Genomic DNA, 18,016 nt, shown 5'->3' with positions numbered 1-18,016 from the left:
CACGCCCCACTCCGGCCCACGGCCCCGGTACCGCCAGAGACCTCGCCCCCGGCTTCGTGCAGGCCGTTTGGAGAAACCCGGGCGTTTTGCCCCCGGTTTCCCCTGGGAGCTCCGGCGTGGGGCCGGACCGGGCAGCGCCGGCACCCCCTACCCCGCGGCCCGGCCGCCGCACGCCTGCAGGCGACAGTGCCTCGTGGCCGCGCGCCACCTCCCCATTGGCTTTCTCTGATTCGCCAACGCCCCCGTGGCGACCAATCGCCGCGCTCGCTCACGCTCCCTCCGCTCGGTGGGCGGGGCGTCTGGGGCGGGGCCGGTGCGAAGAGGGGCGGGGCCACGGGGCTCGCGGGCTCTTCTTAACCCCCGCGCCCCGGGCGGCCGCCGCTGCGCCTCTCCCGGCCCGTCTTCATCTCCATCCTTCTCCTCCTCACCGCTGTGCCGCGCCGCAGCGCGGGTGGGTGGCCGCGGCAGTGTCCTGGGGAGCGTCCGGCTCGCGTGGGTGAGGTGGCGGCCGTAGCGGGGGGGGGGGCTGCGTGTCTCTCTCTCTGCCCGTTGCATCATCCGCGGGCGTGGGGTGGGGGAGGAGAGTGGGGGGTGGCCGTGCCCCACCCCCCCCCCCAACTGGCGGGGCCGCCTGGGCTGGGGTGGGCCTCGCCGCAGCGGGGACGGCCGTTAAAGGGTCGCTGTGGCGTGGCGGGAGGGGCTGCCTCGGGAGTGATCCCCCCTCCGGGAGTGCTTCCCCCCCGCTGCGGCGGGGGAGGCTGGAGGGCTGCGGGCTGGCGGGTGAGTGTGGCTGTGCTGCACGGCCGGGCTTCTGTCGTCTTCTTGGGGTTAAGGTAAGGGGTAGGGACGGGCAGCGTCGGAGCTGCTCTGGGCGAGTGGAGCTCTGGAGCGGGCCCTGGCGCTGGCGCGGCCGCGGGGAGGACGGGAGCGCAGGCCCCGGAGGGTGCTGGCTGCGGGGGATGCTCTGGGCAGCCGGAGCGTGCCCGCGGAGTGCCTCCTCCGGGCGGGGAGCAGCAGGAGGAGAGGTTGGTTTTCTGCTTCTTATACGGGCTTGCAAGATGACACTGTGCCTTTTGTTTTTCTCTCTGGGTTTGGCACCAGCTCTTCAGACGTTCCTGGCCTGCCATCCATTGTTCTCATGGGTACCGTGGGGGGTCTCTAGCCAATGTTTTTTGGCAAGTCTGGCTAACGCAGTGGACCAAGAAGCTTATTTTCTCACATTTTATTTCATACATTGCCCTTCCCCTATTGGGAAGGGTCTGAACTTGACTGAAACCCGAGAGAGCTACTTTAATAGCAGCATTAGTAATGCTGCTGGCATATTCTTGAACCAGCCACTACTTGAAAGACAAGTGATTCTTCTCCTATTCCTGTTTGAGTATCTAGTTTTCTGTGTATCTCTTTAATCCTAAAGCCTTTGACCGTGGAGGTTTTGGAGTGCTGGGCCCTGTTCCAGCAAAGTTGCTCAGACTGTTTACCCTTTCAACGTGCCTGTTTACCGATTTGAGGCATGAGAGCTCCATGTTCTGCAAAACTTGTGCTGCAAAAAGGAGGGAAAACCTCAGAGTATAGAGATAGGTGAAATCTGTGGTTTTATGTCAGAGGCAAAAGGTATTTCCTGGGAAACTGAGACCTGCTCAGAACCTGGTATTTCTTGGCAGGCAAATGGCTGTAGTGAGATCACTACTGATGAAGTACGGTTTAGGTGCTAGGTTAGGTCCAGTACTTGGGGTGTTTGGACAGGTCATCCTTTTTGATATTAGTTGGTGGCTCTTTAGTATCCTATCGTCACCCTCTGCGTGTGAGCTAACCCAGCCTGCTTTCCTGAAGCCAGAGCAGTACTTCTGAAAATTGTGGTTGGTAGCCGGGATCACGGGGGGCCTGTGTCCCGGAGCGTGCATGCTGGCTCAGGTACGTCACTAATCTGGCGCTGGCAGCATAGCAGGCTCCCAGGATGGCTGGGACGGGCTGGTGTCTGGCTAGTGGCAGGTGCCTGCTTGTCTGCATGTGAGATCCACAGGAACTAGGCAGACAGCAGGGTGTACCATGCTCGTGATTGCACTCCAAAAGCTCTACAATGTAGCCAGAGTGGGTGGCAGCTGGTCTTTGCCACAAAACATGCATCAGCCAAAAATCTGGCTTCCTGCCCAGGCAGTAGTGACCAGCAGTTCTCTGCCAGCCTCTGTCAGAGGTCCCTGGGCTAACAAAAGATGTGATGCCTTGCAGGAGGGCGCCATAATGCTGGGGAAGGGGAACTGTGCTTCTACCTGATTTATAGACCTGGTCAGAAATTGAGAGCAGGGCTCCAACTCCCTCTTTTTGTCAAGCTGGGCAACTTGCTTAATCTCTGAGCCTCTGTTACCCTACATGTAATGCTTCTCTCCCTGTACTTGGTGAGCTGGGCAGATCAAGAGCACTGTTCAGGCTGTAGTGTTGGTTCATCTTTGTGTGCTAAGGAGAGGGAACTAGAAGCAGGGAAAGAAATAATGAAAACTTCTGACTGTAGCAGGTAAAAATGCAGATAAGGCATTCTCCAGTCTTTTCTCTAATGCTGTTGTGCTCCTTGAAGACATCAGTCTTCACTCAGAAGACTTATCAGGTGAGTCCAGTCAGGGTTGGAGCGACTCAGGAAAGGGAGATGTCAGAAGACATCTGCGTTAGGGCTGCATGCACAGCTTCCCTTTTGTGAGGGGAAGGCAGGCTGAACACTTTCCTATTTTCCCTGGCTGATCTCTAGCATAACAATTGCCATAGCAGTGGAAGTTGCTGTTGAAGTTCTAGTACCTTTGCAATGTTACAGAGGCAGGTGCATTAAAGAGCTACACCTTTCCTATCAGGAAGGTTATGAGTATGCCAGTCTGGCCTTGAAAGAAAGAGTGATCATTGAGAGGACACGCATGTGCTCATCTGCTCTGTAGAAGAAAATGGAAGTAAGGCTTTCGATTCTTGAAGGATCTCTTCCTAAAGCCACAGTGTTGTTAATTCATACCCCATTTACTTCAGGTCACTTAATGTCTCCTGACACAGGAGTGATGGCTGCCTGCTACTGAGGAAGTAGCAAGGGGGGACATGCACACACATCCCCCTCACCAGCAACAGCAAAAAAAAGCCCAAATGGCTGACTGTCTCCTGAATCCCTTATAGCTGTGGTGTTTCCGAACAGCTTCCAAAGGCTGGATGGGTACTGCTACATCTGGTAACCTGTAAAGATCCTAAAGCTCTCTAAGACCCTGTGATACTCTGAGCAGAACAACTGGTTTGTAGTGGTTTACTTGTTCACAGAGTAAAGTACCTGCCTAAAGTCAAAGTCTCCCATTCTCAGACTGCAGCATAATGGAATCCTGTAGCTCATCTTTTGCTGAGTAGTCAGCCCTTGGAACATCTCTCTCTGATCCACGTCTTACACCTGCCTTTTAGACAGCTTCATTTCTGCTTCAGACAAGACTCAAGTTAATTAGGTTCTTGCATACATGATACTCTTTAAATATCTACATTAGTGCTGACGTCATGTGCTGTAAACAGCCTTAGAAACTGTAGCTCCTAATATATCTATGAAGTGAGTTCAGCTCAGGCTGTTTGGGGATTAATTTCACTCACTGGCCTTCAATCGTGTTCTGTAGGAGCTGAGAAACAGTTTAGGTCTTGGGTTCCCTGTGGAGATGGATCCAGAGATGTGAGCCTTGCCCATGAGGCTTTCCGGATCTCATTCCTCTGTCTATCTCCCAGTCCCCTTCGTGACTTAGGTTTAAGTGACTTTGTAAATTGTGTTTCTGATTTTTCTGCCTCATGCTCTGCAGTTATAATGGCAGAAGTTAGTCAGGCTTTTCTAGTTAGACTCTGCCCACACTCCCAGCTAGTTATGGGAGTGTTCGCTTTTACAGCAAACTTAAATTCAGGCTGACAGAATTTCTTTCCTGAAGATGAGCAACTTTTCCTGCAGCTTATCTCCCTGAGGCTGTTCTGAGCAGCGTTCAATTGCAGTTGGAGAAGCAGAGTTGCCATTCTCCTGTCCTGTCTCCCCGGTCTTCATTCCCAGAAGAAAGACTGAGAAGAGGGTCAGGCTAGTGAAGAAGTTGCTGTCATCCTCTGTTTTGGTGATTTCTGCTCACCCCCTTTCCTTTGTTCCCCAATGGTCTCCCCAGTAGAAAGATGCACCAGCTTCCTATGGTCTGATCTGGGCCTGTAGGCAGGATCTTGGGGGGGAATTTGGATGTCCTAGACTGACCATCTCTGCCCCTATTTTGCTGAAGTTGCATCATCTAGGGCTGTAAGCACCAGTTGAATGTTCTGGGAGGTGTGTCAAGATGCTCATCAATAGCACTGGAGGAACTCGAAGATCTGAGGTCTTCCTGTTGGTTCTGAACACGACAAGTCACTCTTGTGCTCTTGACCTGTTTCTTAGATGTAACAGTAAGGCGTTGCAGATGCTTTTATGTCTCTGAGTACTGTAGTAAGAGTTCCCCTTGGAGAAGAACCAAGTGTGCCCTAGAATTTTGTCCTTCTTCAAAACCCAAAGATATTAGGTTGACCATAGCTGGGACTGATTCCCTACTAACATGATTAGAATTTGACTTTATAAATGTATATATGCATACCTATTTACTTTAGACTGGGTGGGTGTGGTGTTATTGAAAATAACACCTAATAAAACGATTTGAAGGGATTTATTGAACAGGAGTTTGTGTTCCTTCCAATGAATGGTGTTACTTAAGGTTAGTATTTGGTGACAGGATTTTTGTTGGCAATGCTTGTGGTTAGCTTTTTCTCTCTTTTCCTTTTTAAGAGGAGGAGAACCCCTCCTCGTAGTTCTAGCCCCATTATTGAAGCTTTGATCAAACATCAGAGTATTGCCATTCTAAACATATGAGAGAATCTCACAGCCTAGTTAGTTGCTTATTGAAGGCAATAAATACAGCTTTTCCTCAGTTTCTGCTGTTTCTAGTTCAAGAGGTGATGGGTGTTGCTGTTGGTGGATTAGGGATTTTTTTGCCTTACAATAGAGGAAATTAGACGGTATTGTCTTGCCCAATTCAAAGGGAATCCTCCAAAAGGCAGCTTTTGAAGAGACCCACATTCATTTCTTTCCTGCTGTCAATACAAAGAACAAGTACTTATGTTTTGAAATCTCTGAAACTTTTACTGCAACAAATTTCTCTCCTCAATTTTTGGACTCTCTTGAAGGACACTGAGGACTGGTGATTTAAAGCCTTTAAAGGTTTTGCACTCCTATTTTATGAGAACCTGGAAGATGAACAAAATCTGCTGTTTCCTGTCTATAACCCCATGCTGCTTTCTTCCTGTGTGTTGAAATGGTTTGATCCTTTGGCAGCAACGTACCCTTATTAGATGGACTTTGTAAATATCGTCGGTGTTACTTGCGAGCAGAGGCAGTCGGTGTCTATGATGTCCAGTATTGCATGCCAGCTGTCTGACGGAGCACGTGGATGTGGCTCACAGAAAGGCTTGAAACTTCTTCAGTATTTTTTTCTTTGCTAAAAAAAGTGCTGCTATTCTGAACTGTGAACCAGGCACCTTCTAGAAATAGAAATAAAGGCTGGGTTTCACTCTGGAACTGGAAGTGAGATAATTTCTGGTAGCAAAGACTGGTTGGTGTTAGACTATGTATGTTTACGGGATGTTAGCTTTCTTGCACTGGTGTCTCTCAGTCCAGTCCTAGTCAGTAGTGTACAACAGGATGTAGTGCATCTTGGCTCTTGGGCATATATTAACCTAAATAAAGTAGAATTGTATCATTTCAGTAGCGTGGAAGTCTTTATATCCCGAAGGAGAATTATTTCAAGCCTTAGTCTGGGAAGTTGGCACTTTCAGAGGCTTTTTTTCCTACAGGAGGGCAGTTTAAACACCTTGGGCATTTCCTTCAAATCAGCATGCAAGAAACGAATTGGTGTGCATAAGGTAGTAGTGGTTAGTGGTGCATGTTAACTTGAAGGATCAAATGCTAAAGTTCACTGATCCTGTGATTCAGATTTTTTTCAAGTGTGTCACCAGACCATCAACTTTGCCTGATCTAAGCTGTGTCTGTTTTGTATACATTTATCAGAAGAAGGAGGATGAGGCCAGGGACCCTTTCCAGGCCTAGCACAATTCAGTAATGAAAAGAGCTGAATCTTGCAGCAAAATGGTGATGAGAAAAACAAATATTAGGAAAAAAACTGCAATGGTTTCCAAGACTTCAGCCAATTTTTGTCTTCAATGGAAAGGAAGCAGGCAAGCTCTATGAACAACTGTCTGGAGAAGGAGAAATGAACTTACTGCTTCCATTTTGTATCTACTAATTTCTAAAACAAAAAGCTCGCTAGAAGGTTTTCTTGCTTCCTTGTGGTTGAAGTGTTTGCTCTGTGTGTTATATCCAGCATCACTATAGTTGTGCATGCAGCACTAACTCAGTTCGGGTAGGAACTTGTGAGATTTTGGTCTGCTCACGGGTAGAGAGGCCTCTGCAGGTGTTCCTCTATAAAGCCTTTTCCTAAGTTGTGTACAGGGTCTTTTGGTGATGGCACCATGAAGCCCTTTCCTGTGAACTGGAGTGTTTTCTGTTACTTTGTGTGGCTTTCAAGCTTATGGAATTGCAGACAGTCCAATAAAGATGTTTTCTGCTTACTTTACTGGATCTGAGCTGTGGAGGGCAGGGCAGAGGAGAGATTAGGTAATGTGGGAAGAACAGAGTCAGGAGACCCTCCTCTGGTCTTGCGCAATACCTCTGCTGCATGATTTTTTTTTATCCTGTTTATACAAGTCATCTTCACTTTGTTTTGATGCTTCTTTTTTTCCCTATGGAAGTAGGATGTGTGTCTTGCCCCTGCAAGATACTGTTTCCTGATATATTTTTTTTTTCTAACTTGCATGACCTGCAGCTTTGAAGAGGATTCCAGTCTTGTGACCAACAGTACTCAGTATCCTGAAGAAAGCCCAGTCTACTGTGCTGTCACCTTCACCAAAGAACATGGAGAAGTTGATATCGGAAAGGCCTGTTTCTGTGTCTAAGGTATTCGTCGGTCTTTGGGGAACACTGTTTGCCTGTCTTTCTGTCACCAGATTTTAGGAAAGCCCTATCTGTTTTCAGAGGGGTTTCTAGGTTTTTTGCTGGAATGCTGTGGAGGTAGGTGCTATTGAAACCAGTGGCCTTTCTGGAAGAGTTCTCCTTCATGACCACAAGTAGCAACCCAGAGTCTTTTGGCACCATTTTCTAATTAGTCACCAAGTAGTCTTACTCTGTTCCTCTCTGCTTAGGATGGGGAGGTTTTATTTCAGAGAGCTGTTTTTTGGTGTGGGAAGTGTGTCTCCCATGAGACTAGTCCTGTTTTCTTGATATTTATAGAGGCTAGTTTCAGTAAGCACATGCTTCAGTGTGTTTAAGCTGTCTTCTTGTAGGGCACTGTATTGAGCTTTTGCACTCTGCATTGCAGTGCAAGATTCTCATTTTGGTGATAAGGATTTGACAAATCAAAATTTTCTCATCTTCACAGTACTATGGAAATATCAACTGACCATTAAAATACCCATTTGTTGTGACCTTTTTCATATAAGGGAAAAACAAGACTGGGACACTCAAGGATGGGATTCGTCTAACTGAGACGTCCTGTGCTCTTTCCCCTAATACCTGGGTCTGGGGTATAGTGACAGGATCTCTTGTAGTCAGTGGCAGAACCTGGTTTTGGGTGTTAAAAGCTACTTGTTGCCGTTGCACCTTTTGGCTTATAGGCAATACTACTCTCTTGAAAATTGCCACCAGGGTAGTTTCTGTTCAGGCTTCCCTCAGAAGAACTGCATTCTGAAACACTAGACTGGAAATAGATATGTTGGTGAAAGGATAGAGACAAGAATACCTTGTTACAGCAGGGCATACAAATCACTCTCTGTCCTTTAGGGGTTTTTTCCTTCTCTCCCCCCCCCCGCCCCCCGCCCTTCCTTTCCCCTTTCCCCAAGGATGACATGCCTACACTTCCTTCCCAGGAGAAGCCAGATAAAAACTCATGCCCTCATGCAGCTGGCAAATATTTTCTACCTGGTGGGATGGACAATGAGAACTGCAAGGCTAATGAGAAGGAAAGGGAGTGGATCCGCCCTGATACACCTAGCAAATGCACGTGGAAGCTTGGGAAACCCCTCTCTGCCTCCCCCCATCATCATGCCACTCTGTAAGTATTAATTTATTTGCTGATTTTCAGTACGGTACTAATTCAGGTCCCCTCAGAGTCATGTGGATTCAACAAAAGATGACTGATTTAAATTGATGCTGTTTAGCATGTAGATATTCTGGTGCTTCTTAATTTCCATGTGTAAGCAAAGCTAAGAACCCAGACTAAGCATACAAGGGGCCTTACACCAAAAATGTAAAACTACATGGGCTGGAACTAACTTAAGTAACCTGGCAAGCAGTTCCCCGACTAGATGAAAGATTGCACTATTAATGCCTTTTGCTTGTAAAATAGCTGACTCTGAGCAGTGCTAAGCTACTTCATGCCAGGAAGAAGTGCAGAGCACTTCATTCTTGCCTCAGCGCTTGGCTTGATGTCTGATTAAGCCTTGTTTTGGATCAAGGACTTGATGTTTTGTGAATTTGCATCCAATGGACATTCTTTTATACCAAAATACCTAAAGTAAGTAGAGTGATAAAGGGGAGGGAGAAAGCTAGTTGGAATAAAAAGCATTGGAAATGCTGTGTTGCTTTTGTGTGTCCTGCCTGTGGCCCCTTCTGTGAATACACTGACTTTTTTTTGTATATGTAACAGGCCAGAGCCTGTGAAAATCCTGCCAAACATCCTGAATAAAGTTGGCAATACACCCTTGGTGCGAATCAACAAGATTGGGAAGAAGTATGGGCTCAAGTGTGAACTCTGTGAGTACTGCTGTGGGCAGAAAATCAAAGTAAGAGACACGGTTTTAGAAACTTGGGTAGTTGTGGTTAGTAGTGTCATGTAACCTGGGCATAGGAGGAGTGCAGGTACCCTGTGGAAAATGGTGAGAAAAGTTCCTCTTTGGCAGATTTTCAGGTTTTTAGGATTTGGTCATCTAAAACATCTTTCAATTTGTACTTCATGAGGACATTTCCTGCAGCTTTTCCATTTTTGTAGAAAAAGTAAAACTTTTTTTCATAGAAAATAAGTTTTTAATTTTTAAAAAGTTTTATGACGTTTTTTACTGCTTCTCGTATTCAGAGTATTTGTCAGTGTAAAATGTAGACCTGCAGTTACCGCTAAAGATCACTGAAAATTATGAAGGGGATGAAACTGCCAGTGAATGTTTTGATTGTTTGTTTTAAACCCAACCATACTGGAGATATCTGGAGGCTCTGATCAGAGTCCTGAGAGGTGGTGTTTAACACCATTGAAAGGATTAATGCTGGGAGTACTGAAGTGAAAGTGTAGGCTGAAGAAGGGGAGAAACTTCCAGTTTGATCAGAAATTCTTCGCCTGGAGATGTAGCAGAGAGAAGGCAAGGCATGTTGGTAGAGTTTTCTTCCCCCATGCTATTGCACTGAAAGAAGCCTGGGGCTTTTTATACTAATGACTGGGCTGTAGTAAAGAGGAAAGATGAAAGGAGAGGTCATATTTTGAGGAGACTGACGGAGTATGGGTTCCTGGCTTGTGTGGCCAACATCCAGTACCAAACTTGCTGTGTTGTGACCTATAACAGAGGAGATGCTGTGAACTGAATCACCATCTTTGGTGTTGTAAAGTAGGGAGGTGAATTGAGCAGACACGTCAACAGAGTTGCTCTTGCAGATATGTTAGGGATCAGCAGCCTGTTTAGCAAATTATTGCTGTTCAAGAACTCTGCTTGGTTTCTTTGTTTTCAGTGGTAAAATGTGAGTTCTTCAATGCTGGGGGCAGTGTGAAGGACCGTATCAGCCTGAGGATGGTAGAGGATGCTGAGAAGGCTGGTATCTTGAAGCCTGGTGACACGATCATAGAGCCAACCTCTGGAAACACAGGTAGGGGATGGAGAGACCCTAGCAAAATGTGGGGGAAAATGCTCTGGTGGCTTTCCTGGAAGAGACAGACTTGAGATCGGAGCATGAAGGCTGCCTGTGCAAGGAAGAAAGGGGACCTCTTCCTGGCTGCATGGTGTAGGGAGCAGTGCTTCTTCCATCTTGCACAAGGAACAATTCTGCAGTGTCCTATGCTGACCAGAACAGCTGGGAAAGAGGTCTTCTAAATTTGCAGAGACTCTTTGCTTTAAAAGAAAAGAAGTGTTAGGCCAGATTCACTAGGTTCTTTAGGTCCTATTCAGGAATTAAAGTCTGACTGAAATTATTGGAAATCAAGCACCAAAAGACTGGTGTGAATCGGGATCTTCCCCTTCTGTTTGGGAAGTCCCATGGTCCTTATTCCTACACTCTGTCAGGTGAGGTGGGTCTGGTTTGAGAAACATCCTTTCCCATGTGGTGCAGCTGAGATGGGAGATGATAGTGCTGTAGGGATGCAGCTTATCTGCTAACACAGTCCTTGCACACCTAGACATTCAACAGATTCCACTTGGGTCAGCATCTCTTCCTTGGAGGAAGGAACAGTCCTGCTAATCAGGGGCAGGGCAGAACATCTGATGATCCGAGCAGACTGGAGTCAGCTCTGGGCTCCTGCATCTCAGCTGTTGTGCTTCTGTTAAGCTGCTGTACTGGTGGGGAGTAAACATACCTGAAATGTTCCCTGTTGAGCTAGTTAAATATAAAAAATACTGCCTCCTCTGAGGAGGTTCCTGAGCTGAACTACGAGCTACTTCCCTACCTGATGTATTCTGGAGAGGTGTCTTGTCCTGTTCTTAAACTCCTTCCTGGGCATCCATCTACTGTTGCCTTCTGATAGACACAGGCCAGGCAGTTCTTTCTGTTGTTCTTTTGATCCAGTCCAGCCTTTGTTGATGGAGGGACTGGAATGGTGAGCTGATCTGTGACCAGTTCCCCTGTCTTCAGTAGAAAACTGGGAAGTCACATCTGTTGCTGTTTGCTCAGCAGGTGTTCTGTGGGACGAGCAGTGCAACTGAAGCCCTTGTAACTGTGGCTATACGTCTTGCCTAAACAATGGCATGTAGTGGAAAATATCCATATATATTGCATTCCTCCAGTATCTGAGGTCATATTATGACATCCTGCTTTCTAGGTCAGTACCTGATAAACGATTCTCCTTGCCACAGAATCCAAAAGAAAGCAGAGCTGAAGGAGATACAGGACAATTACTGCAGAAAGCTATCTCTTGACCAGGGCAGACAGTAACCTGAGAGAATTGGCTTTTGCTCTAGGCTACTGCTCAGAGCTACTGAGTATGTTAATGTGAGAGCTAATGTGTTATATTTTTGTCCTCTCTGCATCCTGCTTCTCCCTCAGCCAAAGTCCTGTTTTGATGTTTGCTGCATTTCCAGGTTAGTAGCAGAAGGTACAAAGTGTTAGAGTTCAGGTCTCAAAATGTTTTCTTCATCACAGACCATAAGGGAGAGTACTGGATGGCCTCTCTTCAGTTTTTGGCCTTTGCTGTCTTTTTTTTTTTCACCCCTGTGCAATCCAGCACCATATAGAAACAGAGCCAGCTTTGAACAAGCAAGTCTGTGTAGGGTAAACTGCCTGTGAGTTATTGTCACAGGCATGTGTTGGTACCATGCCTACTAGCCAAAACAGCAAGGGAGGTGCCGTGCAGTTTGACCTCAGACACATGTCAACTAATTTGATCTGTTTAGCTTATCCAGCAGAGACGTGATTTGAGAACAGGTGTCTATGGGGAAGGCACTTCTGAGCTTAGAGCTTAGCTCTTCAGGTAGGCAGACAATGACAAGCTGGAAAGCAGAAATCAGGCTGGAGGTGCAGATTTTTAAAGTAGAAATGAGGTGTCTGTCTCTAACAGTCAAGATACTTGACTGTGCTAGCAAGTGGACATACTGCATTAGAACCTTAATCACGAAGAGCATCTAAATCATGTCTTTTAAGAAAGGACTTAGTTTCGGCACATTGCAAACTAGGGATTTAATGCAGACGTGAGTCAATAGAGGCTCTAATGCTGTTTTGACAGTATCAAAATGATTGCTCTCGTCTTCTTTACCTATTCTTTTCCCAAATTACTTCTGTAAAAATGAAGTGGGTGAGACAGGAGGAAGGTCATGTACATGTGGTAAAGCTAGCAATTTGCACATGTCGGGTTTCCCCACCCTTGGCTAAACTTTCTGTTTGCTGTGATACTCAAAGAACTAGCAGCATCTGTAAATCCAGTTCTCCCCAGTAGCCAGAAACGTTCTCTTTGCCACTCCTCTGGGGACACTGTACTCAAGCCTCTGGTGAAAATCTGATTAAAGCCAGGGCGTGCCAAAGCTAGCATTGTGGGTTTTGTTCTTTGTTGCTCCTCACTGTATGCTCTACGTGTCTTTGCTTGCTTCCAGGAATTGGGCTGGCCTTGGCTGCAGCAGTGAAGGGTTACCGCTGTATCATTGTGATGCCAGAGAAAATGAGCATGGAGAAGGTCAGTTCTGCTTTTATTTTCAAGAATTTAAAAAACAGCATGTTTGCACTTGCAGAGTTCCTGGTGCAGATGAGTGCTGTGGCTTTAGCAATGAAAGTGTAGGCTCCTGGTCTCCAAGTCACTGGCCAGGCAGAACTATGCTGAGGGGCTGCTGCCAGTGCCCAGAGAAATCCAGGCTGGCTAGCCGTGGACAGAAAAATGTCTTTAAGACCTATCCCTACGGCATTGTTGCTTGGAAAACTGTCATAACTGTTTTAAATACAAATGTCAAAGGGAACTTGAGATCTACCTAGCACATTGAAGTGATTACCTGTCCCTGGGTTAGCTGTCCCTCACTGAGCAAAGGAGGAGGAAGGAAGGCAGTGCTGAAGCTTTGAATGTTCTTCTGCTCTGCACTAGGCTGAGCAAGGCTGTGAGGGAGCCTGCTGAGCTCCTCAGGTTACACTGGGGGATACTGGCAAGCATCTGAGTTGTGTTACCACAACAACAAAGGGGAAGGAAAAGCCGCCTGGGTAATAATGTCCACTTACCTTCACTATGGAAAGCACAAAACATCTAGATCTAGAGCAAGCCCTGTCCTGTGGTGCTGCACCTGCAGAGAAGAGATCCCCTGTGTTTCACAGTTGAGGCAGCAAATTGCTGTCAGCAAACCCACTTATCTCAGTTCAAACACTTCCAGTGTTCCACTGCTTTTCAGTTGGCACAAATGAGAACAACATCCCCTGAAGGCCCATACTCATTGCTTGCTTTTACCTGCTCTGGAGGGAGCGGTACCACATGGCCATTGCCATGTGCCACGCAGCGCTGAAGTCCACCCTCCCCTCTGAAGACAGGCTTTGCCTTAGCTCGGTTTCACAAACTTCCTTGCCCTTGTAGCAGTTGAATGGTGCATAGGGCCCTAGAGGATCTCCTTGGCTGACTGTGTCCAAAGAAGGAGGTAAACATACATAACTTGCACTTAAACATAAAATACTGGGCTATAGTACTGTTGGAGTGCAGAACATATGTGACCGTCATGAGAGGAGACAGTTTTTGCCTGAATGAGGCTTCTCAACATGTAGTAATAGTCCCTACAGGCCTGAAGGCCTAGAATAAAAACAGGAATTTGACATCTAGCTCCTAAGTAAAGCTCAGTTAAGACCAAATGACATTAAGGATTAGGACCCGTGGCTCAGGAATGTGAGGCTGGGTTTAGGAGAACTGCTAAAGAGGCTGTTGCAGACCAGGCGAAAGGGAATCATGTTTTCTTTCCCCTGCATCCCAGTGAAGTCTCTGTGCTGGAAGAGTGTTTTGGGGTTTTGTGACTACCTTTATTTCCTACAGGTGGATGTCCTGAGAGCTCTGGGGGCTGAGATTGTGAGGACCCCAACTGCTGCCAGATTTGATTCTCCTGAGTCTCACGTGGGGGTAGCATGGAGACTGAAAAATGAAATCCCCAATGCACACATACTAGACCAGGTAATAGCCAAGGCGTCGGAGGTGCAGGCGTAGCATGGGAAGAGGTATTGCAGCCTTGTTCCTTAGTGTCCTTGGTTGACTGTTCAAAACCGTACGTGTGTCTCTGGAGGACAAAATGTCCCAGGTCTGGAGTTGTAGTTGAGCAATCAGCATGCTGTAGGGCAGCAAGTTTTTATAGTCACTAGAGGGCAGCAACTAGCCTATGTTTGCAGAAACTGCAAAACGTACGGGTGGCTTTTTCCACTGAGTTGGCACTCCTGTGTGGAAGAATGGGTACAAGGGTCATGTTCCTAAAAGAAACTGTCCTACAGACAGGACTGGACTTGGCACTGGAGGGTGCTGGCAAAGAGTATACGTAGCTGTCGTGGGGCTTGGAGAATGTTTGTCAGGTTCTTAAAATGCCTCACAATATGAATTTTGTCTTTGTGGTCTACTTAATGGCTATTCTGTCTTTCAATATAGTACCGTAATGCCAGCAACCCCCTGACGCACTATGACACCACAGCTGAAGAGATCCTGCAGCAGTGCGAAGGTATGTTTGCTCTGCTGCTAATCCCCTCTTCAGTGAGTTCCTGGTATTCTCTTATTGTTAGGTACCTGGAGAATGAGACCTGAGGTGGATGAGAAATGCAAGGATTTTGATACAGCAAACCCCACGTGTGCTGTGTGTCATAAGAGAATTACCTTATTTCAGTAGATGTAGTAATGAAATTTTTTTCCCATTTAAGAAGGATGCTTTGTTTTTTAGACTCCTCTGCTTGTGATTAGGTGGAGAAAGCAGTGATGCTTAAGTTATCTTTAAAAAAAAAAAAAAAAGACACGAGTAGACTGGCGTGAAAAAATAGGGTCATTTTTCTCTGATGACAAATACAGAAATAGATATTTTTACATTCTCAAACCAAATACTCCAATACACTGGAAGCTTCTTCACTTGGGAGTCCTCAGGAGTACAAACTGCTCTGTGTTGCAGTTGTCACCACTAAGACCTTTTTACTGTGCAGGAGTCTCTTCCATGTTAGCCCTAGGCAGCTGAGTTGGAGTACCAGAAGTGAATGAGCTGTGGCAGCAGAGAGCTTTAGCTGGGCTAACTCACCCAGCTGAGGAACTGGTTTGAGAGCTGTGGGAGGCATTCAATGGGATGCTGCAGCCTATCATGTAGGCATTTGCCATAGTGGTAGAAGTCATATAGGAGACTACTGACCTGCCTTATAAAATGGTACAGTTTCTGATGGGACCCTCTCATAAGAAAATCAGCTATTAAATTCCTTCTCATTAAGGTGAGGACCATGTGAAGGATTCTCTTCCTCCCTCCCCAAAAGTATCTCTAGCTGTTCAGAGGATTTGGCTTGTCTTTCTGTGACAAACTTTCTTTATATTTGAGTTAAAATGAGTATGCTTTAACAAGCTGCCATCCCACAAACTGAGATTCTAGATGAGTTCTAGCTTTAGGCTTCTTGTTTGTATTTACTTTTCCTTATAGGCCAGGCACTGTTCAGTTACCCCTGCTTGGAGGGGTGTTATTCTTTTGACTGGTAAGCAGTTGGTTTTGTGTGTGAATTGGTGACCTTTTAAAAATGTTTGGTTTTGGTTTTGTTTTTTTTTTTTTTTTAATTAACAAAGCTGTCATGTGGATGCACCAGGGAAACTGTAGGTGGTGACAGAAGGATGAACTATCATACCTGCACTCACTCTGAGTGCTCATGACCAAAACAATCTTTTTCACAAGAAAATGAGAGGAGTTGTGTTAACAGTTCTCTCAATGGGTACCTATCCCATGCTCTTGGCACTCATTCAGTAAATTAACTAATATAATGGGCTGCTCATTTTAGGTTAGAGAATGAATTATCTGTATCAGCAAACACAGTAACAGGAAAACTACAGGTGTCAGCTCTATGGGCCACCTCCAGCTGTGTCCAAAGTACCACAAACTGGACAGACATTTCAAAACCATTGTTGAAGTAAAGGAGGATTGAGCAAGGTGGTCTCAAGATAGGTCTCATAACAATTCTGGAGAAGCAAAGAGCCTTATCTTGCCACTTTCTGCATTTTTGTTGAAGAAAGTCCATACTTAGGGGTAAGGTGGGTTTTTAATCCATAATTCTGGGGGAGATTTCACAACTGCCTTCTATCCCTCACCATTAAACAGGAAAAATAGACATGCTGGTGGCTACGGCTGGCACAGGAGGTACTATCACTGGCATCTCCAGAAAGCTAAAGGAGAAGTGTCCAGGTTGCAAAGTAAGTGGCAAGCCTAAAGCATTTATCTTTAGCGGGGTGAACCTCAAACTGCTCCACTTGACATGTCCTATTCCTTGCAAGCCTGCCCTGGGTCTCTATGGGAAGCTCTTGGATGTGCTCAGTTAGAGGGTAGCTTTAAGCAGCAAAGAAGGGTTTTCTGACTGTTTGAAATCATCATGCTCTGGTCTCACTGGTGACCAGAGTTCAGGTTGGCTCAGCAGATGAAAACTGGCCCTCAGATCCCTTCATGGGGTGTCTGAGAAACTTCCTTTTCTGGAGTGTACTGCGGTCTTGTGTTTTCTCTCTGACTCTGCCTTCCCTAACTTGTCTGGAGCAGCTGAGGTTTTACTCAGTGAAATTTTCTCTGCATGCACCAAGCTGTGTGTCTACCTGTGTGCTGTGTTAGATTTCCTCGCAGAAGTTGGTATTGTGTTTCAGTTGTGAATATTTTCCTACATAGGCAAGGGGTGGTAAACAAAATAAAACCTATCTGCTTACACTTGGCACAAAATGTATTGGCTGTAATGATGCCTGACATGTGAATGAGGACAATCTTGTCTCAGGGAAACCCTATCTTCTGTTTAAACCAAGCAAAACCTATGAGAACAAGTGTTGCCCCTCACTTAGTGTCCACAGCCTGAGGAGACAGGTTGCCAAGGAGCCAGAAGCAGCAAAGCATTTTGCTCAGAGGGGAGGTGAATGCTGCCAGGAAGAAATGAATTGGGAGACTAGATTGCTGTTAGCTTGGCTGTGTGTGCAGCCAGTGTCACACCAACAGCTGTCACAAGGCCAGCGCTCATGAGTAAATAGCTGTGTTCTCAAAAGCAGTGTGTCATGGTAGCCAAAGTGGAAACTCCTTCTCCAGATTATAGGTGTTGATCCTGAAGGCTCCATCCTTGCTGCACCAGAAGAACTGAACAAGACTGACAAGACAATGTATGAAGTGGAAGGAATCGGATATGATTTTGTCCCCACAGTCCTGGATAGATCTGTAAGTCATGCTTGTTGGTTTACTGGCCTTTGCCCTCTGTTGGGGTGCAGAAGTGAGGTGAAAGGTGGAGGAAAAACTTGGGGAAGTATTCCTTTGAGCTGAAAGGGGAGGACTAGCAGACAGAACTATTCCCGTTCTTTCCATCAGCAAAACCACTCCTCGGAAGGCTTTTGCACTGGCCGCATTTGTTTTACAATGCTAGGTGGAAATGCTGTGAACAGATAACATTTTCCTAGAACACAGTACTACTATTTTTTTTTAACAAAACCAAACCAACCAAACAAAAAAAAAAAACCACAAAAAACACCCAACCAACCAATCAAAAAAAAAAAAACCCCTCAACAAAGCACCCCAGCCCCTCCTGGCCAAAAGTGGTATAACTATGTCCTGAGCAGAGCTTGTGTCCCTGGGAAGCCCTCCAAGAGGGGAGGAAACTGATGCCCTCTGTGGCTGTCTCACAACAGCCTGTTCTCACAGTGAGGTTTCCATAAGGAGCCTGTGGTGCTAATGTGATCATCTTACCTTGGCAAAAAAAACCCTCACTTGGCATTTGGAGGATGGAAACCCAGGCATATGGCTCAGTAGGGCAGCTGTTACCTCAAAGAGCATGGGTTGAATTCACACTAGTTGTGTAGCTCCCCTAGCTCTCCTCGTTTAAATAGACCCTTGTTTCTGTCTTCCTACCCCTTCCCAGACAGTGGACCAGTGGTACAAGAGCAATGATGAGGAGTCATTTGCTTTAGCTCGCATGATGATCCGAGAGGAAGGACTGCTGTGTGGTAAGAGCAGATGCGAATCCTTTGGGTTTCTCTGAATAGTATGTGGGAGGCTGAAGCCTTGTGCAGGTCAGGGAGACCTCCTTCCA

At 46.4% G+C, this 18,016-nt stretch overlaps 1 protein-coding gene across 5 annotated transcripts in view; it reads left to right on the top strand.

Annotated features, from left to right (window-relative positions):
• Window positions 1-350: 350 nt before the first annotated feature.
• The window catches only part of LOC137674378 (cystathionine beta-synthase-like protein), a 30,969-nt gene continuing 13,303 nt past the window's right edge, over window positions 351-18,016 (top strand). For 2 of the 5 annotated variants that reach the window (XM_068419685.1, XM_068419722.1), the window contains exons 1-11: window positions 353-496; window positions 6,876-7,006; window positions 7,975-8,159; window positions 8,754-8,860; window positions 9,821-9,955; window positions 12,385-12,464; window positions 13,788-13,922; window positions 14,385-14,454; window positions 16,069-16,160; window positions 17,026-17,151; window positions 17,846-17,930. In XM_068419685.1, coding sequence (XP_068275786.1) covers window positions 6,965-7,006; window positions 7,975-8,159; window positions 8,754-8,860; window positions 9,821-9,955; window positions 12,385-12,464; window positions 13,788-13,922; window positions 14,385-14,454; window positions 16,069-16,160; window positions 17,026-17,151; window positions 17,846-17,930 — 1,057 coding nt within the window. In that variant the 5' untranslated portion in view covers window positions 353-496; window positions 6,876-6,964. Of the gene's footprint in view, window positions 497-687; window positions 781-815; window positions 834-6,875; window positions 7,007-7,974; window positions 8,160-8,753; window positions 8,861-9,820; window positions 9,956-12,384; window positions 12,465-13,787; window positions 13,923-14,384; window positions 14,455-16,068; window positions 16,161-17,025; window positions 17,152-17,845; window positions 17,931-18,016 lie in introns of those variants that run through there. The other 3 variants (XM_068419693.1, XM_068419702.1, XM_068419711.1) reach the window with 3 other exon arrangements.

This window comes from Nyctibius grandis, chromosome 2, assembly GCF_013368605.1.
Source record: "Nyctibius grandis isolate bNycGra1 chromosome 2, bNycGra1.pri, whole genome shotgun sequence".
In the NCBI taxonomy this organism is placed as follows: Eukaryota; Metazoa; Chordata; class Aves; order Nyctibiiformes; family Nyctibiidae; genus Nyctibius; species Nyctibius grandis.
This window is presented reverse-complemented; position numbering and strand designations above follow the sequence as displayed.